Source organism: Scyliorhinus canicula, chromosome 8 (assembly GCF_902713615.1).
Source record: "Scyliorhinus canicula chromosome 8, sScyCan1.1, whole genome shotgun sequence".
NCBI lineage: Eukaryota > Metazoa > Chordata > Chondrichthyes > Carcharhiniformes > Scyliorhinidae > Scyliorhinus > Scyliorhinus canicula.
The window spans coordinates 53,300,565-53,326,888 of NC_052153.1; the positions used below are offsets into that span (position 1 = coordinate 53,300,565).

Sequence of the window (26,324 nt, forward strand, 5' to 3'; positions counted from 1 at the left end):
GTTGCGGGAAGCGGGCCTAGGTTGAGTGCACTTTCAGAGGGTTGGTGCAGACCCGATGGGCTGAATGGCCTCCTTCCGCACTGTAAGGAGTCTATGGGACAATGGCAGCAGCTTCATAGGGGAGACTGTGAGTCTTCAAAGTCCCAGAAAAGTGTTGGAGAATGTTGGGTTGCAAACAGTTATGTTTTAAACTGTCCATTTGGTCCCAAGATGAAAGCAAGTTGGGCTTTCGGGATAGCTAATCAGCATCTCTACCTGGATACACAGTCCATGTGATTCACATTTACATGGGCTTTCAGATGGGAAGGAATTTCAAATTATCACTGAAAGCTCTCAGTCACAGTTTATCTACCAGGATCCAGGGGAGGAGAGCAGCTATGGCCAAAAGTCTCTATGGTACACTGCGCCAGAATGCAGGTCAACGTTTGTGCTTGGATTGAAAAGACTAAAGTTCAAATTTACTTTTGAAAGTTATTAGTCTCTGAAGGGATTGAATACACAGGGTGAGACAAATACATTGGGTTTGGCCAGAGTTTAAACAGACAAAATTTCACAATGACTTCAGCCACAGAAGTCTGTGGAGGCCAAGTCACTGAGTGTCTCTAAGACAGAGATATATAGGTTATTGATTAATATGGGGACCAGGGGTTATGGGGAGAAGGCATGAGAATGAATATGAGAAAAATATCAGCCATGATTTAATGGCGGAGCAGACTTGATGGGCCGAATTCTGTTCCTATATCCTATGTATTATTGCAAGTAAAAGTGGCTATGTCTATTGCTGAAACTTTCCTCAAAAGAAAGGACTTGTCTATAAGTGCAACAGTTAGAACATAGAACAGTACAGCACAGTACAGTACTCCTTTGGCCCTCGATGTTGTGCCGAGCTTTGTCCGAAACCAAGATCAAGCTACCCAATCCCTGTCATTCTGGTGTGCTCCATGTGCCTATCCAATAACCGCTTGAAAGTTCCTAAAGTGTCCGACTCCACTATCACAGCAGGCAGTCCATTCCACACCCTAACCACTCTCTGAGTAAAGAACCTACCTCGGACATCTCTCCTATATCTCCCACCCTGAACCTTATAGTTATGTCCCCTTGTAACAGCTACATCCACTCGGGGGCCACGTAACTATTTAGTTTAATTTAATTTAAAAATGGTGACAGAAAAATTAGAATGGGCTCAAATGTTTGATGTTAGCAAAAGGCTTGACTTTCTCTCCAGAATGTTCACTGACGGGGGAAACAAAATGAAGGCAGAAGTTGCAGTCTGAAATAGTTGAACAGAATTTGGAAGGCTGCAAAGTGCCTGATGGAAAGATGAGGTGCTGTTCCTTGACCTTACTTTAAGCTTCATTAGAACACTGCAGGAGCCTGAGGGCATGGAGGTCGGAGGAGGAGAATTAAAATGGCAGATGACCAGAAGCTCAGGGTCACATGAACAGACTAGTTTTTGTCAGGGCAACAAAGCAGCCACACCGAGTAGGTTGAAACACAAACTTACTTTATTTTACAATTATGATTATATACAACTCCAGTAATTCCCTACTGGGTCTTTTCTAATCGGTGCCTTACTAGCCGACTCTATTTATACAAAGCCTAGTATCGTTTCATTTTATAAATTTAGAGTATCCAATTATTTTTTCCAATTAAGGGGCAAGTTAGCGTGACCAGGGCAGACTCCACATGGCAGTGACCTGGGGCCGGGATTGAACCCGGGCCCTAGGCACCGTGAGGCAGCAGATCTAACCACTGCACCACCGTGCCACCTATGCCTAGTATTATCAAGGATTCCTGACCCCTTATCAGGGGAGCTCGTATTCCTCAAGATCCACGGGGTAGTTAATATCCCTACCCTGCAAGACTCATGCAGGTTATAACATCCCTCCCCTTCCCCCAAAGTCTGAAGAATCCTCCGAAAGGCAAAGGAGGGCGCCAGACCCTTTTGGTATCTGGCTGGGCGTTGTGCACCCGAGGTGCTGGATCAGGTGGCACGAATCTCAAAGGTGAATGCTGCTTCCGACACCCATGACGTGGTGGCTGCAATTCCCGAGGCTGAGTATCCAAGGGTTCACCATCAGAGACCTCCTGCCGCTCCAGCTCCGAGTCTGAGTCGAAGACTTCAGTCGTCTCAGTGTCTTGGCCCCCTTGGAGTTCTGCTGTGGCCTGATCAAGCAGGAGTTGCGGTTTTAGAAGAGGTTTCCAAGGACGAAAGATTTTCCGAAGAAGCGGTCACCTGGATCGAATATGGTCAAGGTACATTCGCATAGTACAACCCTGTGCTTGCATCTGGTAAGAAACCGGTACTGGCTGGCAAAGGATAACAGTGGAGAGCCATTTGGTGCTATTGGCCAAGCTTCGAGCAAACACCAAGTCACCAGGTACAAAGTGCCTGGAAGGTTGACGTCGAGTTGGGCAATGCCTTTCGTGCCCTTGGTTGTGGCACACTTTCACACCGATGTCTGGAAAAATCATACAAAGACGAGTACGAAGTCTTCAGCCCATTAGTATTCCGCAGGGGCTACCCCAGTCACTGTGTGTGGAGTGCTCCTTTAGCAAAACAAGAAACGAGCCAGCTTAGTGTCCATCTATCCTAAAGACTGTTTCAGGTGGCCCCATTTAAATGTCTGCACTGCTCACTCCGCTGAACCACTGGATGGCAGGTGGTATGGGGTGGTACGAATATGCCGCACCCCAATTGCCTTCAACAACCTGAAGAGCTCCTCACTCGTGAAAGGAGTGCAGTTACCAGTGACAAGTACTTCAGAGAGGTCATGCGTGCAAAACAATAAATGCACCTTCTCAATAGTCGCCAGGGACGTAGTTTCTGCCACCTTGTGCACTTCGAGCTACTTCGAATACATGTCGATCAACAAGAAGAACATGGACCTCTGAAATGGAGCAGCAAAGTCAGTATACAACAGCTGGCCATTCCTAATGTTGCAGGGGCGCAATCTGTGGGAGCATCTAATGCTCTTGGCAAAAGGAGCATTGTTGGGCCATCTTCTTAACGTCTGCGCCGAGGCCCAGCCACCATGCGCAACTGCATGCTAGCATTTTCATTTTGGACAAGCCTGAATGACCATTTGTGGAGGTTCCTTAAGATCAACTGCTGTTCTTTGTTTGGAACGACTATGCGCGTACCCCATAGCAGGAAACCATCCTCTACTGAACTCAGACAGCTTGGAGGAAAATGCCCTTACCTTGCCTGGGAGTTGTTGATGCTATCCACTATATACGAGCACATGCCAAACGTTTGACAGGATTGGGTCTGTCTGGGTCCACTCACAGATCCGCGCCGCCGTGACAGGTAGAGTCCATGAAATTCAGAGTTGTGACTACCTCGACTATCCTGGGGGTGGAAGAGGGGCCCATCGACAAAGGCAACTGGCTCAGGATGTCGATATTCGCAAATTGCGTTCCCGGCGTATGTTCAAAAAAATATTTGTAGGCAGCTAATAACAGGGCCAGTGCTGGATTGGCATGGAAGCAATGGTCAGAATTGACTTATCCGACTTGAAAAGCCTGAGCAAAGGCTTATGATCCGTAATGAATGTGAAGTGGCAGCCATAGATGTATTGGTGAAACGTTTCACTGCGAAGACCACCACCAAACCTTCCTTCTCAATCTGCGCGTACATCCTTTCCACAGCAGCCATCATACAGGAGGTGGAGACAATCGGCCGTTCTCTTCCATTCTACATGGGGTGGGGCAGAACAGCCCCAATACCATAGTGTGAAGCACGCATGTGATGAGTAAGGGTTTGGTGGGATTGATACAAAGATCTGTAGAGGGGCATGTAGTATTGAGGAAGAAGGGGGGCTGCAGAAGGATTTGGACAGGCTAGGAGAGTGAGTAATGAAGTGGCAGATGAAATACAATGTGGAAAAGTGTGAGGTTATGCACTTTGGCAGGACGAATGGAGGCATAGACTATTTTCAAAATGGGGATATGTTTAGGAAATCAGAAGCACAAAGGGACTTGGGAGTCCTTGTTCACGATTCTCTTAAGTCACTCTGGTGACTATTGAGAAGGTGCATTTATTGTTTTGCAAGCATGGCCTCTCTGATGTACTTGATATTGGTAATGTGCAAGTTCAGTCGGCAAATGCAATGTTAGCATTCATGTCGCGAGGTCTTGAATACAAGACCAGGGATGTACTTCTGAGGCTATATAAGGCTCTGGTCAGACCCCATTTGGAGTATTGTGAGCGTTTTTGGGCCCCCTTTCTAAGGAAGAATGTGCAGGCCTTGGAAAGGGTCCAGAGGAGGTTCACAAGAATGAAGAGCTTGTCTTGAGGACTCTGGGTCTGTACTCATTGGAGTTTAGAAGGATGAGGGGAGATCTTATTGAAATTTACAGGATACTGCGAGGTCTGGATAGAGTGAATGTGGAGAGGATGTTTCCACTTGTAGGAAAACTAGAACCAGAGGACACCATCTCAGACGAAAGGGACACTCCTTTAAAACAGAGATGAGGAGGAATTTCTTCAGCCAGACGGTGGTGAATCTGTGGAACTCTTTGCCGCAGAAGGCTGTGGAGGCCAAATCACTGAGTGTCCTGCTGGATGGCGCGGACCTTCTCCGCAACAGGGTACAAATCTTTGCAGTCCACCCGATAGAGAGCCCCTTTAATACAGCTTCCATGTTGTCCAAGTGTTCTTGTTCAGAGGCTCCCAGGACCGGCTCGTAATCTAAATAAAAAGCCACATGTGGCAGCCCTCACAGGATGTTCTCCATTACATGCTGGAAAATAGCACAGGCAGAGGAGGCGCCGAAAGGCAGCTGCGTATACTCGTACAGGCTCCTGTGTGTATTGATGGTGAGGTAGGATCCAACTTAAGCTGCAAATAGGCGTGGCTCATTTCGAGCATCGTGAATGGATGCCTGCCTGCAAGCTTTGTGTAGAAATCCTGTACGCGGGGCATGAGGTAGTGGTCCAACCGGGAAGCTGTGTTTACCGTTAATTTGTAGACCCCATAAACGAACTGTTTTCGCCGGCTACATCACCAGTACCAATGGTGCAATTGAATCAGCGAACTGTGTGGGCCTGATGATACCCATTCCAGCAAGGCACAGGGGACTGGTTGCATCCGGAAATACTGTAGCAGGGCTTCCAGGTCAACCTGTATGTGGGATACAGCACCTCGTATCTTCCCCAGTCCGGGTTGGAACACTTTGGGATATTTTTCTAACACCTCGCCCAAACTATTGGAGCCCATCTGCAGGATGTGCTGCCAATGCAGCTGCAGATGGCGCAACCAGTCAAGGCCCAACAGGCTGGGCCCATAGCCTTTACCACAATGACTTGGAAGCACACACCGTGGTCATAGTAGTACAAGTCATATCTCACGGTTCACCCGTATAGGTGGGGAGTATGGCCTGGGAGTCCATCAAGTCCAAGGACCTGCATACAATCGTTTTCCTCATCTGGCTCATCTACTTAGAAAGTATGGGCCATGGGCTGCCATCTGCCTCTACTGCGGCATCTGGACCTCTGGTTCACATGTGACCTGTGTTCACACAGGAGCCGGCGACCACAAGGCCCACATCAACCTGGCTCCCTATCTACAGACTCCAGAGAAGTCTCCAGTTAAAAAGTATCTCCCTTCAGCCACGGGTTGGGCCTTTATGGTGCTCAGTTCAGGGCAAGGCAGTTGTTCGAGCAGGGCTCCTTGACGGGAGGGGGTGTACCCTCGGGCATTCACCTCCATCCCCTGTATCTCCTGTACCCTTCACTCTGCACTTCCCCGGGACAGTGCAATTTGAATGGCCTGTTGCAAGGTCAGGGAAGGCTCGGCTCGCAGTTTCTTCTGAGAGGCCGCATTGTTAATGCCGCAAACCAAGTGATCAAGTAGCATTTCAGATAGGGCAGAGCCCTATTCACAGAATTCTACAATATTACGTAATCTGACCAAAACACAGTGACGGACATACCTGGGGTCCTTTCGGCAGTATTAAACCAGCAGAGGGCAGCAGAGCAGAGCTACTGATCAGCTGTTCTGGGGAAATTTGCATACGTTCAGTGCGGTCAGCCTAAGTTGAAGGTGAATCTGCGAAGTAGACCCGAGGAGTTTGAGTGAAGGCAATCATCCAGCAGAGGGCAGCAGAGCAGAGCTACTGATCAGCTGTTCTGGGGAAATTTGCATATGTTCAGTGCGGTCAGCCTAAGTTGAAGGTGAATCTGCGAAGTAGACCCGAGGAGTTTGAGTGAAGGCAATCATCCAGCAGAGGGCAGCAGAGCAGAGCTACTGATCAGCTGTTCTGGGGAAATTTGCATACGTTCAGTGCGGTCAGCCTAAGTTGAAGGTGAATCTGCGAAGTAGAACCGAGGAGTTTGAGTGAAGGCAATCATCCAGCAGAGGGCAGCAGAGCAGAGCTACTGATCAGCTGTTCTGGGGAAATTTGCATACTGCGGTCAGCCTAAGTTGAAGGTGAATCTGCGAAGTAGACCCGAGGAGTTTGAGTGAAGGCAATCATCCAGCAGAGGGCAGCAGAGCAGAGCTACTGATCAGCTGTTCTGGGGAAATTTGCATACGTTCAGTGCGGTCAGCCTAAGTTGAAGGTGAATCTGCGAAGTAGAACCGAGGAGTTTGAGTGAAGGCAATCATCCAGCAGAGGGCAGCAGAGCAGAGCTACTGATCAGCTGTTCTGGGGAAATTTGCATACGTTCAGTGCGGTCAGCCTAAGTTGAAGGTGAATCTGCGAAGTAGACCCGAGGAGTTTGAGTGAAGGCAATCATCCAGCAGAGGGCAGCAGAGCAGAGCTACTGATCAGCTGTTCTGGGGAAATTTGCATACGTTCAGTGCGGTCAGCCTAAGTTGAAGGTGAATCTGCGAAGTAGAACCGAGGAGTTTGAGTGAAGGCAATCATCCAGCAGAGGGCAGCAGAGCAGAGCTACTGATCAGCTGTTCTGGGGAAATTTGCATACGTTCAGTGCGGTCAGCCTAAGTTGAAGGTGAATCTGCGAAGTAGACCCGAGGAGTTTGAGTGAAGGCAATCATCCAGCAGAGGGCAGCAGAGCAGAGCTACTGATCAGCTGTTCTGGGGAAATTTGCATACGTTCAGTGCGGTCAGCCAAGTTGAAGGTGGTTTGTGGAGAGGCTGTTGGCAAGTGACAGTTAAACCCGAAACACTTCGTGAGTGTTTCCCACCCTACCTCCTCCTCTAACCAACCCCCCCACCCCACGGTGGTTGGGAAGCGGGAGCAGGGGCCTGTCGTGAAGGTGAGTGAGTGCCTTTAAATTTGCTTACCTTTCAGCGGGAGCAGGGTTTGAGGTAATATCAGGTAAGCTCTTCCTTTCTTTTTCTTTTTTTTTAAATCTAGAGGTGATGTCAGGGAAGGCAGTACAATGCTCCTCCTGCAGAATGTTTGAGGTGAGGGACGCCGTCAGTGTCCCTGCTGATTTCATCTGTGGGAAGTGCACCCAACTCCAGCTCCTCAAAAACCGTGTTAGGGACCTGGAGCTTGAGCTGGATGAACTTCGGATCATTCGGGAGGCAGAGGGGGTCATAGATAGGAGCTTCAGGGAAGTAGTTACACCAAAGACTGGAGATAGATGGGTAACTGTAAGAGGGACTGGGAAGAAGCAGTCAGTGCAGGGACCCCCTGCGGTCATTCCCCTGAGTAACAAGTATACCGTTTTGGATACTTGTGGGGGGGACGACTTACCAGGGGTAAGCCATGGGGTACGGGCCTCTGGCACGGAGTCTGTCCCTGTTGCTCAGAAGGGAAGGGGGGAAAGGAGTAGAACATTAGTAATTGGGGACTCAATAGTCAGGGGCACAGACAGGAGATTTTGTGGGAGCGAGAGAGACTCACGTTTGGTATGTTGCCTCCCAGGTGCAAGGGTATGTGATGTCTCGGATCGTGTTTTCTGGGTCCTTAAGGGGGAGGGGGAGCAGCCCCAAGTCGTAGTCCACATTGGCACTAACGACATAGGTAGGAAAGGGGACAAGGATGTCAGGCAGGCCTTTAGGGAGCTAGGATGGAAGCTCAGAGCGAGAACAAACAGAGTTGTTATCTCTGGGTTGTTGCCCGTGCCACGTGATAGTGAGATGAGGAATAGGGAGAGAGAGCAATTAAACACGTGGCTACAGGGATGGTGCAGGCGGGAGGGATTCAGATTTCTGGATAACTGGGGCTCTTTCTGGGGAAGGTGGGACCTCTATAGACAGGATGGTCTACATCTGAACCTGAGGGGCACCAATATCCTGGGGGGGAGATTTGTTAGTGCTCTTTGGGGGGGTTTAAACTAATTCAGCAGGGGCATGGGAACCTGGATTGTAGTTTTGGGGTACGGGAGATTGAGAGTATAGAGGTCAGGAGCACAGATTTGACTTCGCAGGAGGGTGCCAGTGTTCAGGTAGGTGGTTTGAAGTGTGTCTACTTCAATGCCAGGAGTATACGAAATAAGGTAGGGGAACTGGCAGCATGGGTTGGTACCTGGGACTTTGATGTTGTGGCCATTTCAGAGACATGGATAGAGCAGGGACAGGAATGGTTGTTGCAGGTTCCGGGGTTTAGGTGTTTTAGTAAGCTCAGAGAAGGGGGCAAAAGAGGGGGAGGTGTGGCGCTGCTAGTCAAGGACAGTATTACGGTGGCGGAAAGGATGCTAGATGGGGACTCTTCTTCTGAGGTAGTATGGGCTGAGGTTAGAAACAGGAAAGGAGAGGACACCCTGTTGGGAGTTTTCTATAGGCCACCTAATAGTTCTAGGGATGTAGAGGAAAGGATGGCGAAGATGATTCTGGAAAAGAGCGAAAGTAACAGGGTAGTTGTTATGGGAGACTTTAACTTTCCAAATATTGACTGGAAAAGATATAGTTCGAGTACATTAGATGGGTCATTCTTTGTACAATGTGTGCAGGAGGGTTTCCTGACACAATATGTTGACAGGCCAACAAGAGGCGAGGCCACATTGGATTTGGTTTTGGGTAATGAACCAGGCCAGGTGTTAGATCTGGAGGTAGGTGAGCACTTTGGAAACAGTGACCACAATTCGGTGACCTTTACGTTAGTGATGGAAAGGGATAAGTATACCCCGCAGGGCAAGAGTTATAGCTGGGGGAAGGGCAATTATGATGCCATTAGACATGACTTAGGATGTGTTGGTTGGAGAAGTAGGCTGCAAGGGTTGGGCACACTGGATATGTGGAGCTTGTTCAAGGAACAGCTATTGCATGTTCTTGATAAGTACGTACCAGTCAGGCAGGGAGGAAGGGGTCGAGCGAGGGAACCGTGGTTTACCAAAGAAGTGGAATCTCTTGTTAAGAGGAAGAAGGAGGCCTATGTGAAGATGAGGCATGAAGTTTCAGTTGGGGCGCTTGATAGTTACAAGGAAGCGAGGAAGGATCTAAAGAGAGAGCTGAGACGAGCAAGGAGGGGACATGAGAAGTCGTTGGCAGGTAGGATCAAGGAAAACCCAAAAGCTTTCTATAGGTATGTCAGGAATAAAAGAATGACTAGGGTAAGAGTAGGGCCAGTCAAGGACAGTGGTGGGAAGTTGTGTGTGGAGGCTGAGGAGATAAGCGAGATACTAAATGAATACTTTTCGTCAGTATTCACTCAAGAAAAAGATAATATTGTGGAGGAGAATGCTGAGACCCAGGCTATTAGAATAGATGGCATTGAGGTGCGTAGGGAAGAAGTGTTGGCAATTCTGGACAAGGTGAAAATAGATAAGTCCCCGGGGCCGGATGGGATTTATCCTAGGATTCTCTGGGAAGCCAGGGAAGAGATTGCTGAGCCTTTGGCTTTGATTTTTAGGTCATCATTGGCTACAGGAATAGTGCCAGAGGACTGGAGGATAGCAAATGTGGTCCCTTTGTTCAAGAAGGGGAGTAGAGATAACCCCGGTAACTATAGGCCGGTGAGCCTAACGTCTGTGGTGGGTAAAGTCTTGGAGAGGATTATAAAAGATACGATTTATAATCATCTAGATAGGAATAATATGATTAGGGACAGTCAGCATGGTTTTGTGAAGGGTAGGTCATGCCTCACAAACCTTATCGCGTTCTTTGAGAAGGTGACTGAACAGGTAGATGAGGGTAGAGCAGTTGATGTGGTGTATATGGATTTCAGTAAAGCGTTTGATAAGGTTCCCCACGGTCGGCTATTGCAGAAAATACGGAGGCTGGGGATTGAGGGTGATTTAGAGATGTGGATCAGAAATTGGCTAGTTGAAAGAAGACAGAGAGTGGTAGTTGATGGGAAATGTTCAGAATGGAGTTCAGTTACGAGTGGCGTACCACAAGGATCTGTTCTGGGGCCGTTGCTGTTTGTCATTTTTATAAATGACCTAGAGGAGGGCGCAGAAGGATGGGTGAGTAAATTTGCAGACGACACTAAAGTCGGTGGAGTTGTAGACAGTGCGGAAGGATGTTGCAGGTTACAGAGGGACATAGATAAGCTGCAGAGCTGGGCTGAGAGGTGGCAAATGGAGTTTAATGTGGAGAAGTGTGAGGTGATTCACTTTGGAAAGAATAACAGAAATGCGGAATATTTGGCTAATGGTAAAATTCTTGGTAGTGTGGATGAGCAGAGGGATCTCGGTGTCCATGTACATAGATCCCTGAAAGTTGCCACCCAGGTTGATAGGGTTGTGAAGAAGGCCTATGGTGTGTTGGCCTTTATTGGTAGAGGGATTGAGTTCCGGAGCCATGAGGTCATGTTGCAGTTGTACAAAACTCTAGTACGGCCGCATTTGGAGTATTGCGTACAGTTCTGGTCGCCTCATTATAGGAAGGACGTGGAAGCTTTGGAACGGATGCAGAGGAGATTTACCAGGATGTTGCCTGGTATGGAGGGAAAATCTTATGAGGAAAGGCTGATGGACTTGAGGTTGTTTTCGTTAGAGAGAAGAAGGTTAAGAGGTGACTTAATAGAGGCATACAAAATGATCAGAGGGTTAGATAGGGTGGACAGCGAGAGCCTTCTCCCGCGGATGGAGGTGGCTAGCACGAGGGGACATAGCCTTAAATTGAGGGGTAATAGATATAGGACAGAGGTCAGAGGTGGGTTTTTTACGCAAAGAGTGGTGAGGCCGTGGAATGCCCTACCTGCGACAGTAGTGAACACGCCAACATTGAGGGCATTTAAAAATTTATTGGATAAGCATATGGATGATAAGGGCATAGTGTAGGTTAGGTGGCCTTTAGATTTTTTCCATGTCGGTGCAACATTGAGGGCCGAAGGGCCTGTACTGCGCTGTATCGTTCTATGTTCTATGTTCTATAAACCAGTATCTTTGTACTATAATGGATGGGGTCGGGTTAAAATGTTGTCCCACCAAAGCCACAAGCTCACCAAAAGTTTTAGTCTGGGGCCACTAGGTATGAGTGGCTCCATATCACTCTGAACATGTGCGCACCATCGGCAATTAGTAAGATGACTATCTGGAAGTCGCTCTCTGTTTCGATTGTTGGCCCGAAAAAAATAATACTTCCTCTGCGCACTGATTCAAATCCTCCAGTCCAGCATCAAACACATCCAAATGTCTGAAAAGAGGCATAATGAAAGAAAATGTCCAACCTGTATCCAAGAGCTATGAGGAGGTGGCTCAGGAGGTGGTCGATAGCTGACCAGTTTTTGTCATTGTCAGTTTTGTAAGGGCAACGAAGACTTCACACCGAGAAGGCCAAAACAAAAACTTACTTTATTTTGCAGCACGGGGGGCAGCACGGTAGCATTGTGGATAGCACAATCGCTTCACAGCTCCAGGGTCCCAGGTTCGATTCCGGCTTGGGTCACTGTCTGTGCGGAGTCTGCACATCCTCCCCGTGTGTGCGTGGGTTTCCTCCGGGTGCTCCGGTTTCCTCCCACAGTCCAAAGATGCGCAGGTTAGGTGGATTGGCCATGATAAATTGCCTTTAGTGTCCAAAATTGCCCTTAGTGTTGGGTGGGGTTATTGGGTTATGGGGATAAGGATAAGGATAAGGTGGCAAATTCTATGATATCTATGAAATGGAATTTCTTTATCATAATCCTCTGATAATTCTGACTAAAGGTCCTCAACATGGCCTTTAAAGTTTGGTGCCGCCTTTCTAATGCTCCCTGTGATTCTGGATGACATGTGGTTGATTTAAATTGCTTTATTCCAAAACTATCTATAACTTCCCTGAATAATTTTGACGTAAAATTGGATTCTTAAGCTGATAAATTTTCTTTTGTTAATCATTCCGTTGAATTGAAATGTAAATAATTAGAGCCGAGATGAGACACATTTTCGTTGATCATGTGATCCCCAAAGTTTTCCTTTCATGTTGGAATCTATTTTACACAAATATAGTTAATCTACAATGTCACTGTTCCCTGCCATTTGATTTTTGTGATCATTCACAGCTGCAGAAACTAGACAGGCTCTTGTAATCAAATAGCAATCCGGATTATTAGAAACACTTCATAGGAATACTGTGGATCGGTGGAAAAAATTGACTCAATATTTTCTCCTACCTGTTATGAAGATCACCCAGTCACGATACCATTCAATTACTAACTGTTGTCTGCTAACTGGTGACTGACTCCATCTTTACTGGGCAAGGCAGATGAGATCTCCTTGAAATAAGATAGCTCAGAGAAAACACATCTACCAACATTAGTTTGGAGTTACATCTATGCTAGTATTGGTAATGCGGGAGGCAGTCCTGAATACCACTGATTGATGTGTAATTCTGACTCACTAATGGAATCCGAAGGGACAGATTGGAGGCTGGAATTCTAAACACTCTGCTGCAGATAAAGCTGCAAACCAAACCAGTTATGGGTAGAATAGCCTTAGCTGCACAGGCAGTGAGAAAATTAGCAGAAATTTGCTCTGCTTTTGCAGGATGCTTATGCACACTTGGGAAGTGTTTCTAATAATCCTTATTCTGACAAATGGTCATTGACCTGAAACATTAACTCTTTCTCTCTCCACAGATTGAGCTTGAACTGTTGAGTAATTCCAGCATTTCTGTTCAGGTCGGTGTAGATTTTCTTTTCAGTAGTTTGATCTCTATCTGATGGAGTTTTGCCTACAAACACCTGACTAATGGAAGTACACAGAACAAGAGTAACCTGTTGGGCAAATCACTCCATGTTAATTTAGAATAGAAACCATTAAACATGGGGTTCAGTAGTCAAAGAAAAATTGTGCAAAGTAGATCTTGCAAGTTTTGTACCAGCATAAAAATATCACTCACCTCTCTTTTCTCCTGTATAAGGAACCAAGTCCTCTCTGTCTTTGCACTCTTTCGCTTCTTTCTCTAGGTGATCCAGAAGCTGATCTCTATTTAATGGACCTGTAGGTGCTTTTTTGGTCTGATCTTTCTGCCTTAATCCTACAGGTAGAAGGTCATTCTAGAAAAGAAAGAAAACACAAACTTTCACATTTTTCCCTCATTGGCAACGCCACATGTGGGGTACGCATCCATTTTATATCCTTCAATTGGAACAGAAGCTCTATTGCGGCACAGGCTAATGGCACGAATCTAGTCTTGTCCAATGTTAATGGAAAGTGAAGTAATTTTATGAAAGTAGATTCATAATGTCATGGTCAAAACAGGGTGCTTACCGAAGGGTAAAATGAGAAGCTAGAATTTAATCTTTTCCAATTTAGCATCATGAATGCTAGCTGGAAACATTTTCAATGTTGTCTTGATATAAAGTGAGCAACTACATGACTTGCTTCATGATCAGGAAATCACTAGTGGAAGCATTGTAATTCTACTTTTGACCGGTACTTGTGTCGAAAAAAAAATTGATGCAACAAACATGAACAGGTGAAGAGTTAAATGGCCTTTAAGCTTTTCTGGCACAGATGCTAGTTATTCTCCCCAGTGCAGGAGTTGTTGTGTTTTCTGTACATGCAAGTCAGAGGCGTCATGCTGTCTATTTGGCAGTTTATCTAAACTGTTGGCACCAAGCTCCTTTTAATGACGGTCCTTCCAGTTTCTGTTCTCTTGCAGTATGTAGAATATGAAGCATGAGTAGCCAGTTTGCTGAAATCAACCATCAGCAATAAGTCTGCTCTCCGAAGTGCAAATATATCCACAATATTCTTGTAGGATTTCAATCATTCCAAGGGGTCCATGGTCTTTCACTAAATGCAGTCGATCCCAGCATACAAACTGCTGCATACTGCTTTTCACTTTGCATTCCTCCTGTTCCATTCCCTTCCCAGCTTTGCATGTTGGGGTCAGGCTGACGTAATGACTACTTTTCACACCCTCATTTTGGAAGAGAAGCCGCATTCGGCCAACACCTATCGGGGAAGAATTTTCACACATAGAAAAGGCCCTGACAAAAATTTTTTTTAAAACACTGGAGTTATGCATGGAGATCCTTATTTGTCATTTTAAAACTCTTTACTGTCATGTTCCAGTATGATGTGGAGATGCCATGTTGGACTGGGGTGGGCACAGTAAGAAGTCTTACAACACCAGGTTAAAGCCCAACAGGTTTGTTTCGAATCACTGGCTTTCGGAGAACAGCTCCTTCCTCAGGAGATTCACCTGAGGAAGAAGCTGCACTCCGAAAGCTAGTGATTCGAAGCAAATCTGTCAGACTTTAACCTGGTGTTGTCAGACTTCTTAATGTTCCAATATATTATGGACATCCAGTCAACATATTGTGAAAAGCTACAATAGGTTACAAAACATGGCTGCCAGAGGCTCACCTAACTTCTCATGTGGATTGAAACACTCCCGTGTCTCCAGAGGGAACTAAAGGAACTTTCCAGACTGATATTGACTCAATGCCGTTTCCTGGAACTAACTCAAAAGGGTCATTTCAAATTGAAAATGGGTCATTCAGATACACGGACAGTAGTTGTCTCAAGCTCAAGGTGTGAAAGTAATTACGCAAGATGAATAGTCGACCGAGTCACCCACCTTATTTGGAAAAGGGCTTTGGACTTGTAACAGGTCATATGGTACGACAGCCATGTTTGCTGCCTGCTTTTATAACAAGAAGAAGTTATTCTTGACAGAAAACTATCAGACAGCTGTCAAACCAGCTGCGTACCATGAAAGAAGAAGGACTGAAAATGCAAGTATGGCATTATTTTTCCCTAAAGTTGGTCCTGTTACCCAGGCCGCAATGAGTTGTGTGCTTACAGACTTTACCTAATGAAGCCGTGAAGTCTGCTAAACTAATAATGCAGCATCTCAAGCAAAGCACCAAGAATGTAATAAAAATATGTGCCTGAATGAGAACTAGGATACAGGTGTCAGAGAATACAAATGATAAATTACATTGGTTGCAGGCAGGCTCTGAAACCATTCTTCTAAGGAGAAGCTAATTGTTAAAAGCAAGAAAGTACGTAGCTTCAGAGAGAAGATTATTCTTCCTGCTGCTGTAAAATGATGGAAGTGTAGACACAGCACAGAAGTTGAAGCTAATATAATTTCCTAATGTTGCAGTTAGTAGAAGAACTTTTAAGGGATATAAAATGCCAATTCCAAAGCATTTGTGAATGTGGACAGTTTGCAATTCAGTCTGAAAAACAACTCAAATTTATAAAGCACCTTTAATATGGTGAAATGCCCCAAGCTGCTTCTAAAACAAAATATGTCACCAAGCCATATTAGGAGATATTGGGCCAAACTCTCTGCTGTGCGGCACCGGCAGTGAGAAGCGTGCGAAATGGGAAAAATCTCTCCCTCACTGGCGGTGCTATTGTGGTTTGTGCCCCATGCCAGCAAAATCATAACTTGCATGAATTTAAATATCATTAGCCAGTTAGACACTTCATGCTCCACCTCTCCGCGATGCTCCGCCCCTCTTCGGCAGAGGTCACGTGGGCATGAATTGGTGCAAGTATTAACAAACAGGGCCTGGGCGCCATTGCTGTTGAGGGGGAGCGAGGTAAGAGAACTCTTAAAAACTCTCCAAAATTGCTGGGCTTTCTGGAAGTGGCTGCCCAGGGGGGAGTAGCAAGGAACGATTTGGTGCTGTGCATGGACTCGGGATGTCCCCATCGGTATCGGAATGGCCTGGATCAGACCGCCATTGCTGCAGTATGTGGATTTAAGTGCGTCTGTTTGGTGCTACTTAAGGTTCCTGGTGTTCACACTGCTGACTGCTCACTGCTCATCTGTGAACCCACCGAGGCCGCCACTCAGGAAACCTCAGATCCCGGCAGAATTATCAACAGGATGGGCGTTGCCAAGTTCTATCACCAGCACACCAGGTGCTGGAACTTATCAGAAGTGCAGCCCCACTGCAGGAGAAGCAGGGGAATAGCAGTGAACACCCCAAACAAAGGACACATGCACCGTGGCCTTTGGCACACACCCTGGCACACTGCCTTTCTCAGGGCAAAGGCCTCGCCAGTCACACTATCAGCTAGCCCACTCCTCAGGACCACAAGCTCTACCTGTCCACTGTGTCCCTGCTCCCATCCATCCTCCCCCCCCCCCCCAGGTTGTCATGCCGAGGACCCACACTACACTTCAGCTAAGCTCCCAGCAGATGCAGACTCCCCTTACTCACTCCCATCTGTAGGACCTACCCACACACAGCTCTCTTAGCATGGAGGCGATTGGTGGCACACGGTGACCCTCTCCACTGCAGAACCGGGTGCCACCCTGCTGGCAGGATAACACATGGCCTATTCAGTGAGGAGACCCACAGGAGACCCCACTGAGGTAGACAGGACAGAGGCCGCAGAGCCTATCATTGACACGGAATGTGGCCTGTAGCCCTGCCGACAGGGACAGGTGCTGACGATAGTCGATCCCCGCTTCATAGGCTGGGTGTCACTCACTGATGCGGACAGGGGTGCAGTGCGTACGACAACATAACAAAGGGGCTGGGTGAGGGCCCGGGGGGGGGGGGGGGGGGGGGGGGGGGGGGGGGGGGCATGTTGAGGATGGCGCAGCAGTATAACTCAAGGTGACCATGTAACCTGGAGGCTTTGGATAGTCTCGGGAATATTCATTTTGGTAACATCTCTGTCCACCCCCACTCCCTGCTGAAAATGAATTTTGGAGTACAGCCAGGAATGCTCGCTATCTACCTGGATTCTGCTGCCGTTGCGGGTGCACGGACGGCTGGAGAAGCAGGGCGAGCTTAGGGAGAACCCTGCACAAGAGGAGCCTGCCCCAAAAGAGATGGAGCCAGTCGGTGAGGCTCAGGAGCTGGCTGTCCAACATATCAAGGGGGCGGTGCGAAGTAGGCGCCACATCAGGGCACCTATATACCGCTGGCGCCTGTCCTTTGTGGAGCTGCTGGACCACCTGTGCCACCAAAGACATCGTCTCACCAGCAAGACCATGCATCACCTGTGCCAGATCGTGGCGCACCTGGCACGGCAGGCATATGGAGGAGGACGCCGGTTCCCAGTCAAAGTGACGGTCGCCCTGAACTTTTATGCCTCTGGATGAATTCAGGGCTTAAACGGGGACCTGTGTGAAATTTTGCTATGTGCCCAGACATCAGACTATATAACCTTTAATCTGTATCAGGCCCACCAGAATGTCCGGGCAGCAGGAGTCACCAGAATGCCCCAAGTCCAGGCGGTGATTGATGGTACGCCCTTCGGGCACCAGTTCATCAGAGAGTTCCCTTCATCAATGTGACCACCAGCTGCACATTATGCACATCTCTGCCCGATACTCAGGCAGTGTGCAGGACGCTCATATCCTGGTGCACACTGAGGTTCCCCGTGCCTCTGAGGCACTGCCTTGGGTGAGGGTTTGGGCAACAAGGGTTACCCGCTGAGGCCTCGGCTGATGACCCCTGTAAGGAGGCCCCAGATTGACACAGAGAACCGTTATGACGACGCCCCTGCAGCGACCAAGAGCATAATTGAGCGGTGCATCACCATCCTCAAAATGCGCTTCTGATGCCTGGATCACTCTAGTAGGGCTCTTGAACATAGCCGCAGGAGGGTCCTCTGTACCATGGTGGCCTCCTGCATTCTGCACAACATTGCATAGCAGAGGGGCCACATGCTGGAGGACGAGAAAGAATGCCAGGCCTCATTTGACAAGGAGGGTGAGGAGTGTGTTCAGGACAAAATAGGCGTGGAGCCCAGGTTGGCAAGGCATGCCCCCCAACGTGGCATCCATGGCCGCCCCACTCGGGGCAACCTCATCATCTCCCGATTTTTCAACGAAAAGGCCCGGCAACCAACAGCTCCGCAACCCTGTCCCATCACTCCATTCCCCCCCTTACCCCACTTCAACATGAAAATCCCTTCTCCATAACAGATCACCCCTTCCCTGTCCCTCAATGTTTCACTCCACATTCTCTGTCCCTCAGTACCCCACTCCACCTTCTCCCTAGCCATTCAATCCTTCCCACCACAACAGCTCCCCCCCCCCCCCCATCTCCCTAGCCATTTAATCCTTCCCACCACAACAGCTCCCCCCCCCCCCCCAATCTAAGCATCATACCAGCATCACCACAGGGTGTTGGCCCTGTGCAGGCAGTATGGGACGGAGGGTGATGATGACTCTCTGTGAGATGAGCTCTGGTGCTCCTCAATGTCTGACAAAGTCTGACTTCTGCCTTTAGGATCATATTCCACTGTTCACCTGTGTGGCCCCTGCATGTGTGCATTGGCCCCATCACTTCCTTATCTCTCGGTGTGCTCGATGGCAACCAGGCTACTCCATGGCATGGAGGAGAGGCGAGAGTTGCCACAATGTTGCATTGGGCTCTCATTTGTTTGCCACATACCGACTTCTGCGTCAGCCATTGTCCTTTCTTTCACCTTGTCCACTAGCTGCATTGCCCTCTCCTTGGCTGAGATGTGGACCCACACCCGCCTTTTGGCCTTCGTGCCTGTTATAAGCTGCCTTATCCTAGGGGACTGTCAGGTGGATGTACCTTTAAATAGTGAGTGTTTATCAAATAGCTGCAGTGATGTCAGTGTGTGGGTGGAGCTGGGCTGTCTTTCACTTTCATTTTGAGCTGGGAGCTGCAGTGTGTCTTAGTTTCCCTTTCAGTTGGAGAGCTGTAGTCAAAGCAAGCAGATGTATACTGGTATCTCTCTACAAGCTAAAGAATGTCTTCAGCACATTTGATGATTTCAAAGTAATCCCTGTTTCTGTAGAGAATTCAAACCTACTGTCTTTGTTAAAAAGTGTTTTGGCTTATGGATGTTGTTAGGAATGTTAATAAGGGTTACCTATGGAGTATTGTATTTGGGAAAGTGTTTGTAGTTTTTTTAAAATTTAGAGTACCCAATTATTTTTTTTCCAATTAAGGGGCAATTTAGCGTGGCCAATCCACCTAACCTGCATCTTTTGGGTTGTGGGGCGAAACCCATGCAAACACGGGGAGCATGTGCAAACTCCACACAGACAGTGACGCAGAGCTGGGATCGAACCTGGGACCTCGGCGCCGTGAAGCCACAGTGCTAACCCACTGCACCACCATGCTGCCCTCGGTGTTTGTAGTTGATAAGATGTTTACTGTGTGTTTATAAAGTGTGAACAGAATTCATAGAATAAATACTGTTTTGTTTTTAAAATACTTCAGATCTTTGTTGCATCACACCTGTAAAGTGGGCCCTTGTGCGCCCCATAACCAAAATCTATTAAAAGTTGGGTCAGGTGAACTCCATGATATACTTTGGAGTTTTCTAAACCCTGGCCCATAACAGGGACATAGAAAGGACATGGAAAGACACATGAAGGTGAATTCTACGGACGGTCTGTAGCTGGTGGCATGTGTGTGCAAGGCACTTGGCCAAAGACGACAATATACATGTTGGGGCTTGACGAAGGGGTGAGGTGAGGAATGAGGGATGGGAGTAATGCCAGGGACGCAAAGGTTGTGACTCACCCAAGCTGCCCCGAGGAGGTAATTAATTTATTTTGTTGCACTTGATTCCAGTCCTCCTCAGGAGGCTGGCAGCACTGACTACCTCTGTCACCTCCTCTCAGGCACTGTTGACTATAGCTGGTGAGAGTAGGGTGCTTATAAACAGCTAGAGCTTGTCAGGGTCTACAGTGCTAATGTGGGCCCCAGCGAATCAGATGCAAGTGGAAATGGCAATTGCTCTCAATTCATGTGGGTAGTGTGCTGGCCCATTTGCATGTCCTGACTTGCTTAGTGAATAGCACCCCCAACGGAAACACTAATTGTTTATTTACATTTGCTTTTAGGTCAGTGAAAGATTTTAGAAAATGTCGTTTTTCTGTCAGTTGGGTGAAGAAATATTGAGGTTACTGGTAATTCCTAGCACACTCTGGATTGCTCAACATGTGCTGTCAATTATGGAATCAGATCTAGCATTAGACATAATCTTCTACGTTTTATAAGTATGGGCTTATTGCGTATGGTCAGTAGTTTGCCGATTGTGAACAGCGGAAGGAACATTTTACTTGTTCCTTTTACTATGTAGATACCTATAAATGACTTTTGGATTCCCTTTTATGTTACCTGTCAGTTCCTTCTCATACTCTCCCTTTGCATCTCTTATTTGTTTTTCACGCAAGTGTATTATCTGCCCAATAGCTGCATTGGCTGAAGCTGCCGGCAAGATTAGGAACATGAGTGCACTACCAATCTCAAATACAAGGCTACTCATGCGACAGCTGGTCAGATCATCAATCTGGCCTGTGGGGAGAACCACGGTGAACAATAGGAAGTTACAGCTGGGTCCAGGAGGGGGTCCAGTTCAAGGGATGCACAAGGCTTCCTTGTCAGGCCCAGAAGGGTTCCCGAATGAAAATGAAAAATGAAATTGTCACAAGTAGGCTTCAAATTAAGTTACTGTGAAAAGCCCCTAGTCGCCACATTCCGGCGCCTGTTCGGGGAGGCTGGTACAGGAATTTAACCGTGCTGCTGGCCTGCCTTGGTCTGCTTTCAAAGCCAGCGATTTAGCCCTGTGCTAAACAGCCCCTCCTGACGCATAAGAAAGCTTGAAAAATAGATTTCTAATTTATCTGCTGGGCTTCTTCTGAGACAGGATCTAATTCCGGCTGTTTTACCTGACCAACAAGTTGGCCCTGTCTCCCTCCCTCCCTCTACCACCATTTATAGGCATTTGGGTAAAATTGGAGCCCAAGTCCTGATGGTATCATTAGATCTGATCTGCATATTTAAAACAAGGCCCCATTTCCTTAGAATCATACAATGGCTGCAACACAGGAGACCATTTCCCCATCATACCTTAGAGCAACTCAACTTGTCCAACTCTCCCACTCTTTCCCTGTAGCCTTGCAAATGTCTCTCTTTCAGGTACTTATCTCATTCCTTTGTGAAAGCCACAATTGCATCTGCAGTCATCTGCAGTGCATTCCAGATCCTAACCTCTCACTGCATAAAAAAAGGGTCCTTCCTGTGGACCTTCTTCCAAACTGTTCAAAAGAGCAGGTTAATAGGGGGACAGGGTTGAAAACTGTGAGATAATTAAAAGTAATGGATACCATCAGTTACCTCCACAACCCCTCTTCTCTTCAGCCTGATGTTGCAGATGTAATTGACTCCCATTAGCTAATCCCCCAATTGAGGCTCTGCCAGAGCAGTTAAAATTGGGTCTTTGCAAATTTATTGAGAGCGGCACTATTTCGCAGTCACAGCCTTGCTCAGGATCTTGTAATAGCATCGTCTTTGGCCATTTGTATATATAGATAAGTCAAACCAGAATAAACAGTTCAGGTGTATACTCGACTTGCATGTGGCACAGAGTCCCCTTTGTCCTGCAAAGATATTAGTCTGGTAACAAGATGGGATCGTGGATTTCCCTAGCTGGACAAATTTGGGTTGGAGACGTTTCCAGCAAACCAGAAAAAGAACACGAGGTTCTTTTTGCTGAGAAGTAGGTTTTAAAATCTTAAGAGAAAAGGTTGATTGTGTAATCGGGTGGACTGTCTTTCAAACAGGTATTGTTGGGCATCTGGGAGAATACAGCCATGACCGAGAATCTTTTGGTGTGTATGTGGTGCAGCTCGAAATGTTTTTCACTGCTAATAATATCCTCAAGATCCTGATGAACCAGCTATTAATCAGACAGTGGGGGAAAGGAAAAAAGCAATATTTTTAACTGAACCAACTCCAAAAGTGCGTGAAATGCTCAAGAATTGTTTACCCCTGCAAAGCCAAAAGACGCACAGGCACAGACATTTTATACTAGTTTGAGCAGCATTACAGTCGCAAGCCATTGGAGATTGCTAAAAGATGTTGGTTTGAACAAGGAGTCAGTTGCCCAGTGAGGACTCTGAAGACTTTGATAAAGCTGTACATTCATTGTAATTTTGGAGAATTTCAAGAGAGGATTGTGGGACAAATTTGTGTGCGGTTTAAAAAGTGAACGCACTCGCAGTAAGTTGTTGACATTGTCAAAGTTAACTTTTGACAAAGCTCGCCAGACAGCATTGTACATGGACATGGTGGAACAGGACTCGAGAGTAGTCAAAGTTAACAGCCACCAGTCATCTGCTGAAGTAAATAAACTGCAGCTGATTAAGCAGAAGGTCCCAGTTACAGCAGTTACTAGCAGCAGAGGTACTGCAAAGTTCTGCTACTTGTGTCTAGGGCAGCATTGGGCACAGAATTGTCCATTATGAAGACAAAGTGCTATAACTTCAAGAAGAAGCACCATCTTGCCAAGGCATACCAAAAGAATGTAAATGCTGGCTAGAGGAAACGGCAGTCACTGCAATCTATTGTCAAACAGCACCAGGTCAATGAGGGTTCAGTTGAGACCTAGACAATTGGAAACACAAGGATGTTCAGTCAAATTTGGAGAGCATCATAGTCCAAGTCCAAGAAATCCAGTCAACATGGAGATCAAGACATGTGTATGATTCCTGAATCACTGTACCATCAAAAGTTGAATCAACATCAGCTGGAGAAGTCATGTGTGATTATGGAGCAGAGAAAATCCCATATTGGGAAGTATGTTGGTCTAGTCACATACAAAGAGTAATGCGTAAAATTGCCCATCACAGTGGTGAAGGTTGACAACCAGGCTTGTTCAAAATAAATTGGTTAACACAAGTTAAATTGGAACAAGCTTTTTCACATGGAAGCAATATTTACAACGCAAGACGATGGGATCACCAAGTACCCTCAGGTGTTCAGTGAAACTAGCAAACAGATTTAAGGATATAAAGCCATTCTATGGCTTCAGAGGAATGAGACCAGTTTACTGCAGGCCTCATCCAGTGCCCTAAACACTAAGGGAGAAAGTAGAGCAAGAAACAGAAAGACTTCAGACTGAGAACATTCTCTCTAAAGTAGAACAGAGTAGTTGAGTTACTCCCATATGGTTTTGCCGAAGTCAACTGGTAGTGTAAAAATGTGTGGTGATTAAACGGGAAATCAGATATTAGAATGTAATCCACCCGATATTTTATCAAACATGGAGGATCAGTTCACAATATTGTCAGGAGGCCAGATGTTTTCAAAATTCAAGCCGACAAACGCTCATCTGCAACTTGAGTTAGAGTCTAAGTCATATATGGCTATTACTAGATGCATGGATCTATTTCAGTTTCATAGCTCCCATTTGGTTTTCTTGAGCCTTGGAATTTTTGATGATGTAATGAAGCAAATTTTGCAAGGATTCAGTGTGTTAATTGGATAAGATACTTATCTCGGCTCCAAACAGGCAGGCCCATGGTGACAAAAGGTGATCCAACGTTTGGAAAAGCATGGTGTTTGGGCAAATGCAAACATTTTAAAACTCTACTGCAGTGTATTTGGGTCACAGGGTAGACAAAGATGAGTTATATCGCACCAAGTAAGAAAGATTCAAGCAATAGGAAACTCGTCATCCCCTACCTCTGGGCTCAGATCTTTTATGAGTTGGAATAGGTGCTGTGATCTCTTGTATGTCAGATAACGGTGAGGAGAGACCCTCAGTACCAATGAGGCAAATAATGCTCCGATAGAACCTAAAGCATTGGCTTTGATTATTGGAGTAAGGAGATTTCATGAATACTTGTATGTCTTAGTTTCATGATCAACTAATCATAAGCGTTGACAACTATTTTCTAAAGTCTCCAATACTAATTTTGTTGCAGCCCAACTTTGTGAGGCCACAGTGTTAACCACTGTCCGCTGTGCCACCCTAAAGTTTGGCATTTCCCCCCCCCCCCACCGAGCAAATTACCACCCCCACCCTCCTCCAGGCTGGCAAGAACAAGTCCTCAAACAGGGACAAGAACAACTCCCATCTCTCCAAGAACGCCCCTCCGACTTAATCTTTTCCAACTTAAGGAATTCTGCTCCATCCCCCAGCCACACTGACACAGGAGATTTTCGATAATGCTTCAAATATCAGGCCCCAAATCCACACCAATCTTGGGCATGACCAAAACATGTGAACATGATTTGCCACCCCCCCTCCACATTTCTCACCATTATCCTCATCTCTGGAAAGAACCCGCTTATCCGAGCCTGCATCATGTGACCCCTATGCACCACTTTGAACTGTACCAGGCCCATCCTAACACAGGCCGACGTTGCATTCACCCAGTGCATAATCTCTCTCCACAAAACCTTTTGTCCACCAATAGGGCTGAGTCCATCCACCATGAGAATCCCTATGCCTGGCCCACACCAAGCCTCACATCCATAAAATACGGCACGTGATTCAAAACCATGATCACCCCATATCCCGTCCCCGTTATCCCCGGGAGAATTGAATTCCCCACCACGAAAAATTCTATACGAGAGTACAACCGATGGACATGGGAGAAGTAGGAAAACTCCCTCCCTCCCAGGTGCCTGAACCCCCACGGATCCAAACCCTCCCCCCTCATTCATGTACATTAAACACCCCCAGTTCCTTCGCCATTCCCGACCTAAACAAGTGTCCTTGGCTCAACGGGTCTAACCAGAGGTCTAACACGCAGTTGAAATCACCCCACATTATTAATTTATGTGAGCCCAGATCCGGATGCCTGCCACCATCTGCTTAACAAACTCCACATTATCCCATAAATGTTTATTTGCCCTATCGGTACCGGCTCCCCCCCCCCCCCCCCTCACAGCACCCCTCATATTTGAATCTCCCATCCCAATGCATCACAAAACTATCTCTGCCCCATTTCCTTTCTTGTCCAAGCCCCCCCCCCCCCCAAAATGGCTACCCCCTCCCCTCTGCCCTGCCTTCACCAATAAACTGCCTGCAATGTGGGTTGAAGAGTTCCTTATGAATCGAACGACAACTAGCACGATTCCAGGTATTCTTCATAGATTGTTTGCTGCTCATGGCTTCCCAGAGGAAATTGTGTCCGGAAATGGAGTTCAGTTTTGTTCTGAAGAATTTTCATACGTCATGAAGATGAACAGAGCAAAACTAGTTCCTGCTTCAAACAAAGCAGCAGAGCGCACAATGCAAATTGCTAAGCATGCTCATGTTAAGTAAATACGAGATACAAATTGGGAGGAATGTCTTGTCATTGAATCACGCACTGGCAAATTATTTTGTTTATTTATCATAACAGACCTCACTACTACTGGCAGAATGCCAGCTGAATTGTTTCTGAGAAGACAGCCCACAACGAAGTTTTATTGCTGAAGCTGCGTTCTGCACAGTCAGAAAATGAAAAACAAATCAGGCAGAAACGGAGCCCTGATAGAGTAAGAAAAAGAAGTCTGAAGTTGTATCAGAATGTCAAAGTGAAAGATCACTAGTTGAATTGGCTACAAGGGTTGTGGTAATATGTGGTGCTCACACATACTTGGTCAAGATGTTTGGTGGTGGAAAGGTTAGGTTTGGATGTTTTACCTTCAGAAGTTAACCAAGAAGATCAAAGTTGAGAAGAATCAAATGAGTCAGATCTGATGAAGTGGAAAATTCAATTGAAGGTCAAGGTCAAAATCAGTCTTTGCTGGGGAAACCTTCTCCTCAGCATTGGTCCAAAATGAATCAAGGTCCTTCTCAAAGTTATGAAAGAGTGGATCAAGAAAGGAGGCATCCTCATAGGAATAGGAAACCAGTGATGAAGTTAGATTTGTAAATAAACAAAAAATTTATATAAATTGTATGGAATTTTGTACGTGGTGTAATTTTTTCATTGAGGAGGGAGGCAGGCAAAAGGACCCTTTTGTGGCCATCTGTGCATGTATGTATACAAGTCACATCAGAATAAACCAATTCAGTTGGGTACTGGAATTCCATGTGGCACACAGCCTCTTTTGTCCTGCAAAGATATTACGCATCTCACTAAAAGGCTTGGAAAAATTTTTTAAAACTCCTTCTGCACATGTGCACCCGACTGGCCGTGCCCACGCACGCATCAAGATTCTAGACACGCGGGTGGTGATGTGCTGAGCAGTTGCATGAAAGGTGGCTCTCCCGAGGGAACTTCAATTTAGGCCCTTTTAACCCACAAATCGCAACAAAACAAAACCCTCACCCTAAACCACAACCA

The 26,324-nt window shown here is 46.7% G+C and overlaps 1 protein-coding gene across 5 annotated transcripts in view; it reads right to left on the reverse strand.

Annotated features, from left to right (window-relative positions):
- Positions 1-26,324, reverse strand: part of tmod1 (tropomodulin 1) — a 142,776-nt gene that overhangs the window by 59,270 nt on the left and 57,182 nt on the right. For all 5 annotated transcript variants that reach the window (XM_038804588.1, XM_038804592.1, XM_038804587.1 and 2 more), the window contains exon 3: positions 13,182-13,338. In XM_038804588.1, the coding sequence (XP_038660516.1) occupies positions 13,182-13,338 (157 nt within the window). The remainder of the gene's footprint in view (positions 1-13,181; positions 13,339-26,324) is intronic.